Source organism: Cervus canadensis, chromosome 3 (genome assembly GCF_019320065.1).
Source record: "Cervus canadensis isolate Bull #8, Minnesota chromosome 3, ASM1932006v1, whole genome shotgun sequence".
Lineage (NCBI taxonomy): Eukaryota > Metazoa > Chordata > Mammalia > Artiodactyla > Cervidae > Cervus > Cervus canadensis.
In genome coordinates this window covers 58647952-58667843 of record NC_057388.1, presented here as the reverse complement: position 1 = coordinate 58667843, position 19892 = coordinate 58647952, and the positions used below count along the sequence as shown (strand labels likewise).

The following is a 19892-nucleotide window of genomic DNA, read 5'->3' as shown; positions in this document are numbered from 1 at the left end:
CATCTGTATGTCTTCTTTGGAGAAATGTCTGTTTAGTTCTTTGGCCCATTTTTTGATTGGGTCATTTATTTTTCTGGAATTGAGCTGCAGGAGTTGCTTGTATATTTTTGAGATTAATCCTTTGTCTGTTTCTTCATTTGCTATTATTTTCTCCCAATCTGAGGGCTGTCTTTTCACCTTACTTATAGTTTCCTTTGTAGTGCAAAAGCTTTTAAGTTTCATTAGGTCCCATTTGTTTAGTTTTGCTTTTATTTCCAATATTCTGGGAGGTGGGTCATAGAGGATCCTTGCTGTGATTTATGTCGGAGAGTGTTTTGCCTATGTTCTCCTCTAGGAGTTTTATTTCTGGTCTTACATTTAGATCTTTAATCCATTTTGAGTTTATTTTTGTGTATGGTGTTAGAAAGTGTTCTAGTTTCATTCTTTTACAAGTGGTTGACCAGTTTTCCCAGCACCACTTGTTAAAGAGGTTGTCTTTTTTCCATTGTATATCCTTGCCTCCTTTGTCGAAGATAAGGTGTCCGTAGGTACGTGGATTTATCTCTGGGCTTTCTATTTTGTTCCATTGATCTATATTTCTGTCTTTGTGCCAGTACCATACTGTCTTGATGACTGTGGCTTTGTAGTAGAGTCTGAAGTCAGGCAGGTTGATTCCTCCAGTTCCATTCTTCTTTCTCAAGATTACTTTGGCTATTCGAGGTTTTTTGTATTTCCATACAAATTGTGAAATTCTTTGGTCTAGTTCTGTGAAAAATACCGTTGGTAGCTTGATAGGGATTGCATTGAATCTATAGATTGCTTTGGGTCGAATAGCCATTTTGACAATATTGATTCTTCCAATCCATGAACACGGTATCATATTAACTTTAAATTATACCTATCTGTATAGATATATCATTGCATAGCCTGGGAAGGTTGTCAATTGAGTTGTCACTTAACAGAGTTCATGATCCTAGTTTGACAGCTCAAGTGAGGTAGGACCCGAGGGTTTTGGAAAGCCCAGAGCTCTAGGTTGGAGGGGGAACACAGGGAAAAGGAAGGTGTTTTAGTGTGCTCAGACTGCCATAACAATATACCACAGCAAGTGGCTTAAACAATAAATTTATTTTATCACAGTTCTAGAGACTGGAAACCCAAGACTGAAGTACCAGTCAATGCTGTTCCTGGTAAGAGCTCTCTTCTTGGATTGCAGATGGCCTTGCTGGCTTCTTGCTATCTACTCACAAAGCAGAGAGGAGAGACAGAAATCTTTCTACTGTCTCTTCTTATAAGGGCACTAATTCCATCATAAGATTCCTGTTCTCATCTAACTCTATTTCCCAAAGGCCCCATCACCAAATATTAATGCCAGCACATTGGGAGGTTAAGTATTCAACTTATGAATTTTGTGATGACACAAATATACAGTGCATAACAGGGGAAGAGTTGGTGGGAAAAGTGAGGAGAGAGAGAGACAGTGGAAATAAACATATGCCAACAAATGAGAATAGACAGGCTATTTATTCAAAGCTTGCTATAGCAAGGGAATCAGCCTCCATCACTTGTCTTTTGACAGAAACACAAAATCAGTCAGAGGAGTGGTAAAGCCTCAGACGTGGCCTGATTGGGGGCTATTGTCATGGGGAACCTGTGAGTGTGCTGATTAAAAGTGCAGCATCCTGTGTGATGGGTTAGGCGTGCATATTTGGCTTTCTCTGGTTGGTTTTAAGTTCACAATAGGGGCAAAAATTAAAGAGCTATCAGTCAGTAGTCAAGTCTTGGGTATTTGTGGTAGACTGTTCCAGGAGGTATTATTCAGTTTATGGACTCTGGGTTAGAAACAGTGGTCTGACTTCCTACAAGTCTGGCTTGCATAGAGTAGGTTGGTTTCCTTGACTGGTTACTGTAATGGGTTGGTTTCCTGGGATGATTGCTGCAGAGTGTGGGTCAAAGCTCCATCTTAAATATGGTCTGGCTACCATCCATTTGCTTGCCTAGTCTGTCAGCACAGACTGACAAGGCAGAGAGAGAGTGCATCTACTGTCAGCCACTTCTGGGGTCTTTCCACACTCCCTGAATCCTTACACAGCTCGGGAAGGTGGTGTCATCATCTCTCTCTTACAAATGGAAGACAGGCTCGAAGGTTAAGCAATGTGCTTGTTTTCATAGGTAGCTTATGACATAGCAGGAATCAAATGCACAGATGACTGGCTAGAAAGCCTATGTTTTCTCTCCCACATCAGGCTGCCTCTCAGAAGAAAGAACATTACAGAAAGGAAGGTGGTGAATGACTGAAAAAAGAGCTCAATTTTTAAAATTTTTTTTAAATTATAAAACTCAAACTCAGGATTGTTGGCATGGCTGTCACCCGCCAGCCTCTCTGCTGAGCTCTGCCTTCAGAGCACTCTTCCAGAATCATCTCCTGAAGCGTTTTGATGTATTAAAAAATCTAAAAGGTGACCTAATTTTGCTTAAGTAGGCTGAGGTCCTCCTGTACTTTCAGATTTAAATCAGATTGGTTTAAACCCTTGTCTCTGATTTCTGCCAGTTCCCAGAGACTGGTGTGTCCTCTCTCACTGTCCCTCTGAGCTCTCACCCCATGGTCCCACCTCCAACAGCTCTTCTGTTCCCTCTGCTCTTGGCCCAATGAATCATGGAATCCATCTCATTTCCTTAGGCTTGAAGTGATGAAGAGTTTCCACATTCTGTCTGCAACCCCGCCACCTGCGGGATCTCCCACTTTTATCTCAGCAGGCCTTTTACATCTGTGATTACCCTGTCTCTCTCCAGAGTCCTCCAAATCTCCCTGCTACTCAATTTTCTAGTTCCTGCACTCTTGGGTTCCCCCATCCTCCAGTCCCTGAGATTTTATAAAGCTGCAAAGAGATCCATTTTTCACTGATATACAGTATACCTCTCCTCTCCAAAGGTGGAAATGGCTACAATCAGTTTTTACTCTCTAGTACAAGTTTATACATCCATCATATCAATTTTTTAGCTGTCTATATCTTTTGTATCAGCATCACTGACACTCTTTTGGAATGAGGAGCAGAGAGTAGTTCCAAAAAGCCCGTGTACTTTCTGTATCTTATTCATAAGCTGCTCGATTTTCAATCTCATTATAGCCAAGTAACTCAGAGTTGGCTAGTAAAAAGGGTTTCCACTGGTTTTAGTATTCCAGGATTATTGCCCATCAACAAGCGGAAATAAGCAATGATTAGTGTGAACAGAAGCTAACTTTGTAAACATGGCTGCAAAATTCAAGTTTCAGAATCATTCTTCTTCCTGGCAAGTATGTCTATTTTCTCCCCCTCAAGTCTGACAGAAAGGAAAAGAAAGAACTATTTAATAAATGATCTACAGACTTTTCCCAAAACAAGTGCTTGGCAGGCGAGAGATAGAGAATATGAGGTTTCCAATCCTGTAGGTTATCCTTTATAAATGAGCTTGCTTTTGATGCCCAGGAATGTTTACTCCTATAAAACAGAACATTTACTGCCTGGGGGCAGGAGATGGAAGAGGTGCACCCATAAAATGGACAAAGTGTAACATATCTGGATATAACTGCATCTGGCCAATATGACTTGGAAGTTATGATGTGATCCATGCTATAGCCAAAGTACATGTTTCCAATTAAATGGGGCAGAACAAGCTGAAGAAAAAAGTTTCTGATTAGGAGCAATTGAGTTGAAGTCCTGATCTGCTGCTGCTGCTGCTGCTAAGTTGCTTCAGTTGTGTCCGACTCTGTGCGACCCCACAGACGGCAGCCCACCAGGCTCCGCCGTCCCTGGGATTCTCCAGGCAAGAACACTGGAGTGGGTTGCCATTTCCTTCTCCAATGCATGAAAGGGAAAAGTGAAAGTGAAGTAGTTCAGTCGTGTCCGACTCTTTGCGACCCCATGGACTGCAGCCTACCAGGCTCCTCCGTCCATGGGATTTTCAAGGCAAGAGTACTGGAGTGGGGTGCCATTGCCTTCTCTGAAAATCCTGATCACTTCCAGCTAAATAAACTTAAAATAAGCCCATTAAGTACTTTTCTTTATCAGTACATGAGAGTGAAATGGGTTTTCTGCAAACAACTACCTTCAACAAAAAGCATAAGGAACTTTATGAAAAAAAAAGTTGTTTAGTCACTAAGTCAGGTCCGACTGTTGCAACTCCTATGTACTAAAGCCTACCAGGCTCCTCTGTCCATAGGATTTCCCAAGAATACTGGAGTGGGTTGCCATTTCCTTTTCCATGTGAAAAAAAAATACAGATATAAAATAAATGAAACATATATACAGCATGTTTGTGGATAGCAAGATTCAGTACTATAAAGATGTCAATTCTCCTCAAATGATTCACAGATTGATACAGTTACAATCAAAATTCAAATGGGATGTTTTCTTAAGCTTGATAAGCCAATTCAAAAACATATATGGAAATTTCAAGAGTCAAGAAAACCCAGGAAGACAGTCCTGGAGAATTACAACAAGGTAGTAAAAGTGTTAGTCGCTCAGTTTTGCCCGACTATTTGCAACCCCATGGACTGCAGCCCACCAAGCTCCTCTGTCCATGAGATTTTCCAGGCAAGGATACTGGAGTGGGTTGCCATTTCCTTCTCCAGGAGATCTTCCCAACCCAGGGATCAAACCCAGGTCTCCTGCACTGCAGGCAGATTCTTTACTGACTGAGCTACAAGAAAAGCCCCAAGATAGTAAAGGTTTAATGTATAAACACTGATTTATCATAAAGTCAGAGTGACTAATAGAGTGTGATATAGACACAATTCAATAGGAAAAGAAAAAAAAAAACAGCTCCCAAAGAGACTCACACATATAATATAAGCACTTGATATATGTCAGAAGATCATAGGGTAATAAATTAATTGGATCTTCACCTCAATTCATAGGCATAATTAAATTCCAGGGAAATTAGAAACTTAGTTGGGAAATGTAAGACTTTAAAATTTTTTTAAAGACAATGAAGGATGTTATCTTTATGACATTGGAATAAGAAAGGATTTCTTAAACAAGAGACAAGATGCATTAAACCAAAAAAGTGATAAATAAATTTGACTCTATTTATATTTAAAAGTCAAGCCAAAAAGTGGGAGAAGCTATTTGCAATACATTATCTAGGAAAAGATTAGTATCTAGAATGTATGAAGAATTCTTAAGAATCAATAAAAATATTTTTTAAAAAGATAAATAGAAGAAAAATGAGGAAGACACAAGCACATTTTATAAGAGGGAAAAGAGAAATGGCCAAAAACAAGGTTCTCAACCTCACTGATACATGAGGAAAGTATACATTTAAACTTCAACTAGGTACAATTTGTCACTTACAGGACTGGTAAAGTTTTAAAATCTGGTATTTCTAAGTATTAACAAAGATATAAACCTCATGGATTATCTAGCAATATCATTCCTAAAAATCTTAGTAGACTTCTGACTTATTTGCTTCCAGTCAGCTTCACCAGCAACCATATCCAAACAGTCTTTCTGAAAATAATTCTCAGGTCTGACTAGTTTCTTTGCTTCCTCATTCAGTCCCCTAGAATAGAAGCTAGCTTGAGGTCATCTGAAACAATAGGTGGGAGGCCACATCCTTAGTCTGCCTTTCCTCTCAGGAATGATTCTGAATGGGTCATTGCTGTGTGTCAACTTCTGTTACAACTGAATTTGGATACTGGCTTCATTGGCAAAAGATGTGCACAGTCAGAACGTATACACATTTGCTTTAGTAGTCCGTTTGCATTTTCAATTTGCATTGGGCCATACAAAGTATGTAGCTGGTGCTATGAAGACCAGAAACAACCAAGCCATGCAACTCTATAAGATTCCAGATTTTAAGGAGCTTCCTTGGTGGCTCAGTGGTAAAGAATCCATGACATGGGTTTGATCTCTGGTCCAGGAAGATCCCACATGCCATGTGGCAGCTAACCCTGTGTGCCACAACTATTGAGCCCGTGCTCTGAAGTACAGAGGCCACAACTATTGAGCCCGTGCTCTGAAGTACAGAGGCCACAACTATTGAGCCCACGTGCTGCAACTACTGACGCCCAGCGCCCTAGAGACCATGCTCTGCTATAAGAGAAGCCACTGCAATGCGAAGCCCAGGCACCACAACCAGAGTATCCTCTACTTCAAGCCACTAGAAAAAGCCCAAGTATAGCAGTGAAGACCCAGCAGAGCGAAAAAATACATTAAAAATTTTTAAAGGTTTCCAAATTCTAGAACTTTCCCTAACTTCCTTCATTTTTGTTCATACTCCAACCAACTCTTGTCTGAGTTCATCTCTTTTTTTCTAATACTTTGCTAAACACAGCTGGTGGCAATCAACACACACTATTAACATTCTGTTTACCAACTGTGATAGTTAATTTTCTGTGTCAACTTGATTGTGCTAGCCAGATAGCTGGTAAAACATTATTTCTAAGTGTGTCTAGAGGGCATTCCTGGAAGTATTTGAATCTGCACACTAAGTAAAGAAGACAGGCCTCACCAGTGACAGTGAGAATCATCTAATCCACTGAGGGCCAGAACAGAACTAAAAGCAAAGGAAGGGCAAATTTGCTCAAGCTGGGACATCCATCTTGTCGTACTCTCTTCTTGGGACCTCAGACTAGGACAAAGATTTACACTATTGGTTGCCTGATTCTTCAGCGTTTTGACTTAGATGTACGTCATCAACTCTCCTGGTTTTCATGTTTTTGGATTTGGGCTGAATTAGACCATCAGACCTCTTGGTTCCCCAGTCTGCAGACAGCAGATTATGGAACTTAGCCTCCATAACTGCATGAGTCAATTTCTATAATAAATTTCCACATATACATGGATATATATACCGATAAGATATATATGTTCTTTTTCTCTGGTATAGAGGATCCTAACTCTATACACCACCTTTGTACTCTCCCTGGGGGTCCAGTTTCAATAAGCATACAACCTGCCTTCCCTTTATAACACTTCTATCCAGTGCATCTCTACTGTCCCAGCTTTCCCTATCAGTCTCCTCACTACCTGCTCCCTGCCTATAGGCCAATGCTGCATGCTGTCGGTTTGCATTATGACAGCACTACATGTGAAGCTTCAATCTCTGCTTTAGTTAAGAAAGCACTAGCAGCTATATCAGAGAAACCCTCAAATATAATAACCTTAACAAAATAGAAATTTGTTTCTTGTTCAGTTAAAGTCCAATTGACAGTAAAGGTCAAAGGGAAAGACACACAGTCATTCAGAAACTCAAGTAGATGAAGATGCTGCCACTCTTTAACAAATGGCTACTAAGGTATGACTTAGCATCACTATCCAGCAGATAGGGGATAAGGGAAGACAGCATGAAGGATTACTCAGGGAGTTTATCTGAGCCAGGCCTGAGTTCTCACCATGTTCCTATAGGCAGAACTTAATCACATGACTACCCGCTGCTGAAAAGAAAACTAAGATCATGGCATCCGGTCCCATCACTTCATGGCAAATAGATGGGGAAACAATGGAAACAGTGACAGATTTTATTTTCTTGGGCTCCAAAATCATGTGGACAGTGACTGCAGCCATGAAATTAAAAGACGCTTGCTCCTTGGAAGAAAAGCTATGACCAACCTAGACAGCATATGAAAAAGCAGAGACATTACTTTGTCAACAAAGGTCCATCTAGTCAAATCCATAGTTTTTCCAGTGGTCATGTATGGATGTGAGAGTCGGATCATAAAGAAAGCTGAGCGCCGAAGAATTGATGCTTTTGAACTGTGGTGTTGGAGAAGACTCTTGAGAGTCCCTTGGACTGCAAGGAGATCCAACCAGTTAATCCTAAAGGAAATCTGTCCTGAAGATTCATTGGAAAGACTGATGCTGAGCTGAAGCTCCAATACTTTGGCCACCTGATGCGAAGAGCTGACTCATTAGAAAAGACCCTGATGCTGGGAAAGACTGAAGGCAGGAGGAGAAGGGGATGACAGAGGATGAGATGGTTGGATGGCATCACCGACTTGATGGACATGAGTTTGATGAACATGCAGTCCATGGGGTTACAAAGAGTTGGACACGACTGAGTGAGTGAACTGAAATGAACACCCCCTGCTGAAAAGGAGGCTGGGAAATATCTCTCTGTGAGCCTCGGGGGCAAAGGAAAGAATTTGGTGGATAGCTAACCTGTCTGCCACAATTATTTTGGGTTTGCCAGGGTTCCTGGTTCCACCTGAACTGAGGAGCTGAGGAATACACAAGGCTGTAAGTTAGGTGAGTTAGGTCATACTTCCTTATGTCTATGACCTTCTGTTTTTAAAAAAGAAAACACACACAAGGAAAGGAAGTGGAGGTGGCCAAAGTCCTGAGCTAAGTAGATGAGACATAATGTGCTAAAAATAGTTCATATTAAGGTTATATTCATAAAGAGGTCATCAATGATCAGAAATTAAAAATAAATTTTAAGTTCAAAATTTTTAGAACTCAGGCATAACTGTTAAAATGTTCAATTTTTAAAATTAATCTGAAATACATGAAGTACCAACATATGAAAAAATGATTTTAAAATATTATTAGGTAGACTTCCTTGTTAACAAACAAATCACCCAGACTCTTGTAGGTCCACATATGCCTAACCCCAGCCCCAACCAGACAAGACTTCATTTAAAATCTCAGGACATCAGTTGTTCTCCGTTCAGAGGCTCAGCCCACAACAAAAAAAAAAAAAAAAGAAAAAAAGTTCCCAGTGGCTCTGCAAGTGGCATGAAGCATGGGGAAGAAAAGGAGCAGCAACTGGCCACTTCGGATACATCCTTGAACTAAGACAGCCCAAGGCAGCATCCTGCTTCCAGTCCAATATCTAATCCACTCACTGCCTCTAGGCTACCCCCTATTAATGCACAGTGACAGCTGAATTTAACTGCTTTTCACTCCTGTTCAGCCCCAAGGCCTGAGGGGAAATAATCCTTTTATCTCCCAATAAAGGAGAATTACTGGGATTTTGCAGCTCAGCTCACTTTGAAGAGCCATCTTCAGGAGCTGGAGGTTTTGCATTTCCTAGAGTGGTTAGATTAAAGATGCTTTTCACTGATCTCATTGGGAGATGGAATGGTAAGAGTTGATTATATTGTCACCCAGTTGCCCTGTGGAAAGTACTGCAAGTTTCCATTTTAAACAGATTTTAGAGCACAAATGTCATTCTCAAAAACTTTTCTGAAAAACTAAGTCTTCAGAGCCATGCCATTTAGGAACCAGCTGTTACACCAGCAAATGGAGATACTTTGAAAAGATACCATTTGATCTGCTGTCATTTTTACTTGCCCCCATGGCTATAATCCCGTCCTGATAATTATCTGATGTATATAAATTCTATATACAGATAATACTGAACAGTAGCCTATCTAAATATAGTAATGAGTCTTTCCAGGTGATTCAGAGGTAAAGAATCCGCCTATCAAGCAAGAGGCTTGGGAAGATCCCTGGGTTGGGAAGATCCCCTGGAGAAGGATTTGGCAACCCTTTCCAGTATTCTTGCCTGGAGAATCCCATGGACAGAGGAGACTGGTGGGCTACAATCCATGGGGTCACAGAAGAGTTGGATATGACAGAGCGACTAAACAACAACAACAAATTTACAAACAACAACAAATGATCTTCTGTTCAATTCCATAAAGGCAGCTCATTCCTCCTGAAATACTGTTAAAATCTCATTCATCCCAACTAATAAAGAAATTAACATTCTCGCTATGGGGCTTGGCACCTTGAGTACATTATTTTATTTTAATCTTCAAGACAACTCTGTGAATTAGGTGTTTTATGCTTCATTTTTGAAAGTGGGAAACTGAGGCTGGGAATAGTAGGCAATTTGCATGAGATGACACCACTAGTTAGTTGTGGAGCTGGAGTGTGTATTCAGGTTTGATTTTGAAGTCTGTATCCTTCCCAAGACACTACTTTGGAAATCAGGGCTTCAACCTTGGCACTGTCAGTGTTTTGAACTAGATAATTCTTCTTTTGTGGGGGACTGTCCTGTGCATCGGAGAAGGCAATGGCAACCCACTCCAGTACTCTTGCCTGGAAAATTCCATGGACGGAGGAGCCTGGTAGGTTGCAGTCCATGCGGTCACTAACAGTGGGATACGACTGAGCGACTTAACTTTCACTTCTCGCTTTCATGCATTGGAGAAGGAAATGGCAACCCACTCCAGTGTTCTTGCCTGGAGAATCCCAGGGACGGCGGAGCCTGGTGGGCTGCCGTCTATGGGGTCTCACAGAGTCGGACATGACCGAAGCGACTTAGCAGCAGCAGCAGCAGCAGTCCTGTGCATTGAAGGATATTTAGCAGCATTCCTGGTCTCTGTCTACTAGATGCCTGGAACACCCACCCCAACCATTGTGACAATCAAAAATGTGTCCAGTCATAACCCCGGGGGCAATATTTCCCCACATAAAAACCACTGCCGTAAACACTCCTGAAGCATTTTCTCCCTTACACCACTGAAATTTTGTGGTTCTGTGAAATGCACGGAACAATCTGAAGGCCCTAATAGTGCCTAAAAGTGGTCTTACAGGGTAGACATCAAGAAATAAAAATCAATTATATAATTAAATATAGCATTTCAGTTCACTTCACAGAAAAAGCCCCTTATTCCTATTATTCCTGCTAACAGCTTGTCTTCTCCAATGAGTAAGCATTCAAACTGTGAAAACAGACAGAAGCTTCGATGACTTGCAGCTGCCTCAGAAATTCAGCCCAAACTTCTCAGGGAGACATTCAAGGTCTTCCCACTTTGGCCTCAGTCCTTCTCCCCACCCTCAAACCAGCGTCCTTTCAGGCTCCAGCCAAGCAAAATGACTCACCAAGATTCTAACACTTCCTACATTTTCTCATTTCCCCATCTTGGCTGAGGACTTCCCCTCTGCTTCAGGCATCTTTCCCAATCCTACGCCCCCACCCCCAGCTTGGCCTTGGGAATTTCTGCCTCTGCCTTGTGGCCACCCTCTGCATTACAGTGGGGGAATGGCTTCCTTCTTCTTTCATACTTGTTTTTTGGTTTTAGTCTCTCTCATCTCGCCCAACCTCATGCTGAATGATCTTTCCTGCTGGATTGAAAGTTCCCAGAGAAGAGGAACTCTATTTTAGCCTATTTAGTTCAGTCCTTATCTCTTGGTGGGTTGGGCTGGACTGGATTGCAGACAGGGTAGAATAAATAGCGCAAAGGTAAATTTCACACCAGTTTCTATGAGGATTTAAATACATTTCAAATGTGACATCTGTAGGTGTAGTGAGGGCCAGTGAACATGGTATTTGGGCTCTAGGGTAGTCCTACCTCATATGACTTAGGTGTGCCGTGGGTGGGTCTCTGACCTCGGCCACCACTAAGGTTTTGTCCCTTGAGCCTTCATCAGTGGCACTCAGCAGAGGGTGTGTGGGGCTGGCCTTCTGTCCATGCCTCCCCCTCATTGAGGGTCTGCTTATGTCCAAAGGGAGGGCATCTTTTCCCAGTTTTTACAAAGGCACCATGAGGGCTGGTAGAAGCCATGATAGTAAAAACTCTCCCACAGCTTCAAGGCACTCTGTGTTAAGTGCCACCATTCCCAAATGTGCCATTTAACTACTTCTTCTACTAAGAACTACTGCGCTGAATTCTGCCCACCCTAATCAGTTATTTGTTTCACTACCACTCCTTGACTAGAGACGGGCTTATATTAATTCATTCAATAAATATTAATCATTCACTAGTTTAGAGGATACAGGAGTGAGGAAAACAAAGTTTCTGTCTCCATCGAGCTTACATTCTAGTGGATTCTTAAATTTAATCCTCCCATGTTTAGTATCAAACAACCCACATAAGATTAAAGTTATAACCAGGCTCTTATTTGGAACAGGTTTTATTATATCTCTGGCTTGAGCTTTTGTTGAGAGTGGAATTTCTGAGTTAGATGAGTAAGTTCATTTGGGGTAAGATTTCTAGGAAAACGGCTTTGTCCTAGGTTGCTGAAGGGACAAGACCAATGTCTCGGCATCACCCCCTGTGGTCATGTGGCTCATTCCAGATTCAGTTGATTCAGGGCATCCAGCCAAGTCTCTTGAGAGTCTGGATGTCCCAATGCATTTGCATTTTACATTAAGCTGCAAAGTGAGCAGTTTCTAGCATCCAGGCCATTTACTCTGAATATGTCAAAGGGCAGGGCGGGGGCAGGGGGGTTCCTCCTTGGCATAGGTGAAGAGGATGTAGGTGGTCCCATGACAACTGTGGGTCTAACCTACAATGTTCCTATTGGCAGAAGCAGCACTTCACTTTATGGTTCACTTTTTGCATCTGCAGATGGAAAACTGTGCACCAGTTACAACCGAGGGCTCATCTCAAAGGCAAAGGTCAAGGCCATCAAGTATAGTGTTGTCATCATTCTCGGTAAGCAACATCCCTCCTTGTGTTGTAAAACTGTGGGCATTCCAAAAACAAATTTGTACCTGGGCCCTGGGGACACGAAGTGCACACAGGGAAAAAATGTGTCTGTGGGAACGTCTGCCTTTTCCCGATTAGAAAGGAATGTGTGTGTGGAGCTTACCAGTGTCTCTGTAGCTCCCGCACAGGCCAACATTTGGTTACCTATATCTATCTTTATTAATATTGTTGTCCAACACAGCCATGGGGTGGATAGTGTGGAGAAAATATCTAAGTAAGACATCACTAGCTGAAGCGGATGCTCACCATCATCTAGTTGACCCAGTTGCTTTTCTGAAGGCATACACTCCCCAGAGCTGAAGTTCAACAACCAAGGAAGACAGAAGTGGCATTCCATTTCTTCTGGATATTTAATTTCAAGGTCACCATAAATTCTTCCCTAATGGATGCCTTATCTTCCCTGCTCGCTCCTGTCATTTTCCCTTTCCTTTTGTTTTTTTGGTCTCTCTACTCTTAAGACCCAAGAAAAAAAGGTATTTCTAGAGCACCTAATATATGTCAGATTGGTCTTATATTCTTTGTCATTCCCAAACCTTCAAAACTTCCTCCCCATTTCGTCCCCTCAGTTAATGGCCCTGATTCTTATTTCACAAGGAAAACACTCTTGTCAGAATAGAACTTCCTCATTCACCTGCCTTCATATCCATGGACCTACCTGCATCTCTGCCTTTTCTCCTATTACTATGGATAAACTGTCTCTGCTCCTTAATCCAAAATGCACTTGAGCTCTGTATCCCATTCCTCCCTGCTAACTCGAGAATTCTCTTCCCGCAATCATCTCCTCTCCCCCACAGGTATCCCCCTTGCCTGGATCATATGCACATACACATATGTAACAGTTCCCTCTATAAACTCCCCAGTAACAGACCCTCTTCTTTAACACTCTCCTTTCAAGCAGACTGCCTCCCTTTTTCATCTCTCATTCTCTGGAGCCTATTTCTATGAGCTTTCTTTCCTATTACTCTAGTAAAGGCATACTTATCAAGGTAACCACAGCCAACAAAATGCAAGATGTCAATACTCAGTCCTTAGTTGATTTCTAAACAACAGTTGCTCAGTCCTTCTTTGGAACACTTCCTTTGCTTAGAAATTATATCTATGATTTCTACTTGAAATTTTTTTATAATTCTACTTGAAATTTTTATTTATGATAAGCTTAGCATACTCAACATGAAAAACCAGAAGTCTCAGCATGCTTTCTTATCTCCTGCAAGTTTATTCGTCCTCCTGTGTTCCCAAGTTTAGTAAATGACTTCATCTTTCATCCACACCAAAAACCTAAGGGTCATCTGTCTGTCATTATTCTATTTCTCTTCCACGCCACATATCTAGTCTATCAGTAAGGCACAGAAGCTTTACCTGCAAAAGAGATCTCAAATTCAACCAGTTTTCAGCATCTATACAATTATTTCCTTGATCTAAGCTCCCACCAACTTCTCCAGTGTTCTCCCATCAGAACACTGGAACTGCAACTGATCTTCTCTTAATCCTTCTCTGCAAAGCAGATAATGTGATCTTTTTAAAAATGTTAATCAGACTCTATCACTACCCTGCAAACTCACCTATGGATTCCCATTACGTTGGAATAAAATCTTACTTTTTCCCATGTCTTACACAGTGATCTCCAGCCAAGTATTCAGACCCATGCCCCTGCTCTCTTCCTTGCCCATTCTATATATAACAGTCACACTGGTTTTCTTGCTGTTTCTTCAAATGTCAATTTGTTCATACCTTGCAATATTTCCCACCTGAAATGCCCTGCCTTCAGATGGTGGCATGGCTTATCCATGCCATGGCTTAATATCATCTTGCTTTCCAACAACACCACCTCTTCAGAAAGGCCTTCTTGGCAAGTCGTAAATGTCTCTCCTATAGTCTTTACCCTACCTTATTTTTTCTTTGTATTTCTACTTCCACTTGACAGTATAGGATATATATTGATCTGTTTATTGTCTATCTCTCCTGCTGGCAAAATCCCCATGAGCAATGACTTTCGCTTTTGTTTTCCTTACATTATCACCAAGGGCTTATAGGGTCCATGCACACTGTGCTTAATTAATATCTGTTGAAAGAACAAATGGGGATATGCATGAAGGAAAAGATTTGTGCCATTTCCTTTTTTAGCTAACTCAAAATACTACCCCTCCCCACCCATCTGTGGCTCTTAGGAGCTCTGGGAGTGCAGCTCTCATGTTAGCTCCGCTGGTACATTAAGTCTCTAGAGTTGTCCATCTCACCTTTCTAAAATGCATCCGCAAAATGCCAAACAGACCACATGCCGTGTGACTTAGCCAGGAGAATACAATCACAAAACAACACTGCAGGCAGACCTGGGGATAGAGCATGTACCACCCACTGGGGCTCAAAATCCTTTCCCCAGAAGCTTCTAAAGTAGATCAGAGATTATCTTGCTTTCCCAGACAATCAGGAGCATGATACACATTCCCTGGATGTTGAGTCAGGAAGCATAACTTATATATGTGTTTCAGAGCCAGTACAGCCTTTTATAATCAGGAGCCATAAACATAGGCACTGGATTCCCTTTAGTCAGAGAGCAAGAAAGTCCACAAAGAGGTCAGCCATGTCAACAATCCAATCAGACCAAAATGCCCCTTCCTATAACAAATATTTTGTAATGCCCCTTTACCATTCTGAAATGAAATGTATACAAAAATCTATGTACCTAACGTAATTCTTAAAAGGTTAATGTGCAACATAAAGGGAGACTAGGAAGAAAATAATTTATAATAAGATAATACAGATTTCAATATATAAATACTTGGATACAGTCCTTAGTAGAATAATGAAGTAATAATAATTACAAATGGAAACCAATGCAGGTGTGTTTTCATGGAGACATAAAAAATAAAGCAGTGTTGCTGACAGTGATTTTATTTTCCCAGCAGGTGAACAAATCCTCCTAAAGTTCCAAATTAAACAAAGTAATCTTTCCTCTATTTGCAAGGGAATTGGACTTCTGGAAAACTCAGCATTTATTTAAAATATTGTGGTCATATATAAAATAGAATCAGGTTTCTAGACTGGGGTCATTATAAACAGATTCTCTGCTCCATAAATGTCCAAATGGGCATTTGAAGGATGTATGGGACATGGATGGGACTGGCTGCATGATGCAGGAGGACAGGTATCCCTAGGAAAACCAGAACCAATACACACAAATATATACGCTCGCATTTTCAAAATTCCCCCAAACAGAAGCTTTGCCCCTCCATGCCCCAGAACCACTATCTGCGCCAATGCCAGGCTTTACCACCAGAACCCAGAATGTTCAGTGGTCTTTGTGTTAGAACTGTTCCCTTTTAACAGATTGTCAAGGTCAAGGAGGGAAAAAAAAAAAAAAAGGGTCAGTCAAAGAGTTATGGCAACAAGCTGATTGCTGCAGTCAGATGGCAAAGGAAGCCTGACTTCCCTGAGGAAAAATCCTATGACTGAGAAAGGGAAGAAAGAGACTGGAGAGGATGGGGCGAGAAAGTAAGAGAGAGCACGTGTGGGTTCCAGTCAACCCCAAGAAGGTTTATCTCTGTGGTATTAATCTGCGTTCTCCAGGGAAATTACATATATATATATATATACATATATATATATATGTAAAGATATTTATTGTAAACAATTGGCTCATTTGACTGTGAAGCTGAAAAGTCCCCAGATCTCCAGATCCAGGAGAGCTAACGGTGTCGTCTCAGTCTGAGTCAAAGCATGAAGGCCAAAGAGGATCAAAGTCTTAGCCAGAAGACAGTCAAGCAAACAGAGTCACTCCTCTCTCACTCACTCTTTTTATTGTATTCAAACCTATGGCTAGATCACTGCCCACCCACATTGAGGAGGATAATTTACTTTTCTTAATCTACAAATTCAAATGTTAATCTCATTCAGAAATACTCTGAGAACACAGAAATAATCAGAAGTACTGATTAACAAAAAAATCTGGGCATCCTATGACCTAGTCAAGGTGGCACATAAAATTGGCCATCACACTCTGGGTCTCCATTTCTCATCTCCTTCCTCTGAGGATTTGGATCCAAGCAGAATCAGGGTCTCACGCACACTAATGGACTTGGTAAGGGGTATATAGTGTGGGTGTTGCCTGGAGAGGCTGACTTGGAAATGGAAAATAAAATTGAGAATCTTGTGACTTAGCCAGGCTATGTTTTGAAACATTAGATATCACCCCTGCCCCTCACCTATCCCCAAACAGGAGTCACTATGAAGTGCTCCCTGTTCTGTCTTTTACCATAGAGTCTCCAAAGGGATTTTCTGAATTTTCTTTCACACTGTGTAGAATGAGAGGCTAAGGCCATGCTGAACAGCTCCCAGCCTTTCAAGGATCACTATAGTAGTTTCCTTTACAGATAGAGAAGCTCCAGCAAATTTACTCAATTTTAGAAATGTGTCGGTGGGATGTAATGTATATAAGTGTAGATGTGTGTGTGAGTGTGTGTGTGTGTGTGTGTTTAAGTAAACATGACATTAATATGAACACACACAACTGTTCTAAATATTTCTGAGATCCCAGGTGCTAAGGAATTTCCTCATTAAAGCTCCACTCAGGGCCAACACAGAGGGCTCCCTGGGCTGTGGGCTGCTACAGTGCTAATGGTTCTCTTCTCTCCAGCTTTCATCTGCTGTTGGAGTCCCTACTTCCTCTTTGACATTTTGGACAATTTCAGCCTCCTTCCAAACACTAAGGAGCGTTTCTACGCCTCTGTGATCATTCAGAACCTGCCTGCCTTGAATAGTGCCATCAACCCCCTCATCTACTGTGTTTTCAGCAACTCCATATGCTTCCCCTGCAGGTAATGGGCATTCAGACATGGGGAAGCCCACTGCACTCACCTCCAACCTTTGTCTTCCTCATGCTAGAGCTCCCTGGCGGGTTATAGATGAGAAACTGAGAGTCAAAAAGTTTCCACTAGTGTGACAGATTCAAATCCAGGCCCCCCCAGCCATGGCTCATGCTTTCCCCTATACCACATCACCTCCTATAGCAATCATCCTAATCGAGTCACATATAGAAGATCCTTATTTTAGTTCAAAGCTTCTCCACATGAGTTGCCTCAATACAATGCCATGGAGATAGCAGAACACAAAGAATTATCATTTTACAGATAAATTAAGGCTCACAGGTTAAGTGATGCTATTGAGATTATATGAATAATTAGTTACAGAGCTGAAATTAGATCCCTCCCACAATGACTCAGTCTGCTGTTTTTCAGCTGTTTTACTGCACAAGCTACAGGGAGTAGGTGGAAAAATCCAGAGGAGATGGAATCATAGTAGAATTGTTTCAGGCTTGGGTTTGATGCCCTCCATTGAATCTCTCTTCCATCAGTTGACAAGACCTTTCAAGTCCTTCTAGAATTATGGGTGGAAGGTAGCATTTCTCAGTGATCCTAAACATCATTGATATGTTAGAATGGCTACCATCCCTCACCTGCCTTGCCTCTGGCCTCTCACCCGTCAGCCCCTCGCTGCCCTCCCATTTCCTCTTGTCTCCATGATAGAATTGCAGAATGGTGGCAGGCTTGGGTTTGATGCTGCCATTGTTGATTCATAGCTACGTGTGACCTAGGGAAAGTTATTTAACTTCCATAAACCTCCATTTCTTCACATGTAAAAAAGGGTTAATAGCAGTAGCAGTGCCTACATCTTGGCCAGTGATGTCCCTGTCACTGGGCTCTGGTACTGATCAGTAGGAAGGAGGGCTGTGAGTGGCGGGGAAGTATAACGAGGGCTATTACGTTAAAAGTGCTTAGCACAACGCCTGATCCTTAATAAGTTCTCCACAAGTGCTAGCTCCTAACAGTTAAATTATTCAGGACGCATGATTTTTCCTCTTTGTTCTTTCTTTAGGGAGCAAAGATCACGGGATTCCAGAATGACATGTCGGGAGAGAACTGAGAAGCATGAGATGCAGGTTCTGTCCAAGCCAGAATTCATGTAGGTCATGGGGCAGTGGTAGCACTGGGCTGAGCCCCATCAACTCTCCTGGGTTCCCATTAGCACCTTGGGCCTGTGTATAAAGCTTGAGCCAACTTCTCTGCCCTGCACCTTTCATCACTTGGGGGATGCGCAAGGCAAACATCCGAAAGAGTATGTGTCACCTGCCTCAGCAAGTATTGGCCAATAGGAAGTTACAAACTACTCATACCAGCCAGGAAAAATACCCTTTCTTTCCCTACCATTCCCAGCTGCCCTTCTCACTGGTCAGCACCAGAATCAACGGACAGAGACATTGCTGGCTCGGGGCCCAGGCTTGGGCAAGCAGAGGGAATTGACTAAAAAAGCATGTTTGTGCATGTTCTTATAATTACAATTTAAAAAGTAAATAAAAGGCTTACCTGAGCCTAGATTTTCCTCCCATTTTTGGATTCAAGTTTCAGTAGCTGTGGCCAAAGAGATGTTTGTCCTTGAAATGCCAACAAATAATAAATTCATTTCCAGGCATTGAGGCTTTGCGTCTCCTCTGCAGATGGCCATGGTTGGCAGATGGATGTGTTGGCAGCAGCCAACCTCACAGTCCCATTGTATCGACAGATGATTTGCAGAAAGAACACAAGTGCTGGCTCTCCAGAGCAAAATCGAAATTGAGGGGTACTTTATCTGGTAGGAAAAGAAACAGCACAAAAAGTCATGGGGTTCTGACCTCCAGGCTCTGAGAGTTGGCACCTGGGGCTCACACATGTCTTTCTGACCCTCTGAAGGCTCCTCCCTTTGCATTCCACATTTAGGCCATGTCTCATACCTCTGGGCTCCTCATACCTCCACTCTGGGCTCCATGTCTCATACCTCAGGGACACTTCTCTCTAAATAGTTGGGAGCTGAATGCCTGTGGCTTTTCCAGGCATGATGTTTCTGTAATATCTTTATCATTTTTGCACATTTTAGCCATTGTCTATCTAACACCTTGGCTGGGAAGCGCTCGTGGGCCTTATTTTGACAAGTCTGGAGTTTGATATATATAAGCATAATCCAAGTGAAATATGACTAAATGTTTTCTAATCAATTTTTGCCATCAGATTTTTCCATAAGTGGAAGTGGAATAATTTAATTTGATTATATATACATCCCCACCCACGGCTCTAGGATGAGCGTGAGCTCCTTATTTTTAGCCTCACATACATTCTTGACATTAAAATCTCCTTGGCAAAATCCTCCTTCCTAAAATTATCCTGAGCTTAAGTCTTTTTTCGTCTACTGCTAGTGGAGTTATTATTTTAATAGCACTCCATTCCTCATTATGGTGTCAACCCAAAGACTTCATGCTTAAGGTCACAGTGGCATTTTTCCCATAAACTCTCTTTTCAATTCCATCTGACCTTAAGAAAAGTATCTCTTAGGTAGAAATCAGACTCCTCAGTCACCATCTCTCTTAGAAGTACTTTCTGAATTTGGGGAGACTGAATAATCTAGTTGTACATCTACAGAACAGTATTGAAGGCTGTCTTCCTTCCTGTCCAACCAGCTAAATATG

General features: G+C 41.8%; 1 protein-coding gene and 1 long non-coding RNA gene across 5 annotated transcripts in view; one reads left to right on the top strand and one right to left on the bottom strand.

Moving 5' to 3' along the window:
• NPSR1 (neuropeptide S receptor 1) overlaps window positions 1-18475 on the top strand; it is a 146820-nt gene extending 128345 nt beyond the window's left edge. For 2 of the 3 annotated variants that reach the window (XM_043463225.1, XM_043463227.1), the window contains 3 exons: window positions 12260-12346; window positions 17034-17214; window positions 18272-18475. In XM_043463225.1, the coding sequence (XP_043319160.1) occupies window positions 12260-12346; window positions 17034-17214; window positions 18272-18362 (359 nt within the window). In that variant the 3' untranslated portion in view covers window positions 18363-18475. Of the gene's footprint in view, window positions 1-12259; window positions 12347-17033; window positions 17215-18040; window positions 18108-18271 lie in introns of those variants that run through there. The other variant, XM_043463226.1, reaches the window with a different exon arrangement.
• The window catches only part of LOC122438398, a 64993-nt gene that overhangs the window by 24679 nt on the left and 20422 nt on the right, over window positions 1-19892 (bottom strand). The window contains exon 4 of one of the 2 annotated variants that reach the window (XR_006268540.1): window positions 18760-19021. This is a non-coding gene — a long non-coding RNA (uncharacterized LOC122438398). Of the gene's footprint in view, window positions 1-18759; window positions 19022-19892 lie in introns of those variants that run through there. The other variant, XR_006268539.1, reaches the window with a different exon arrangement.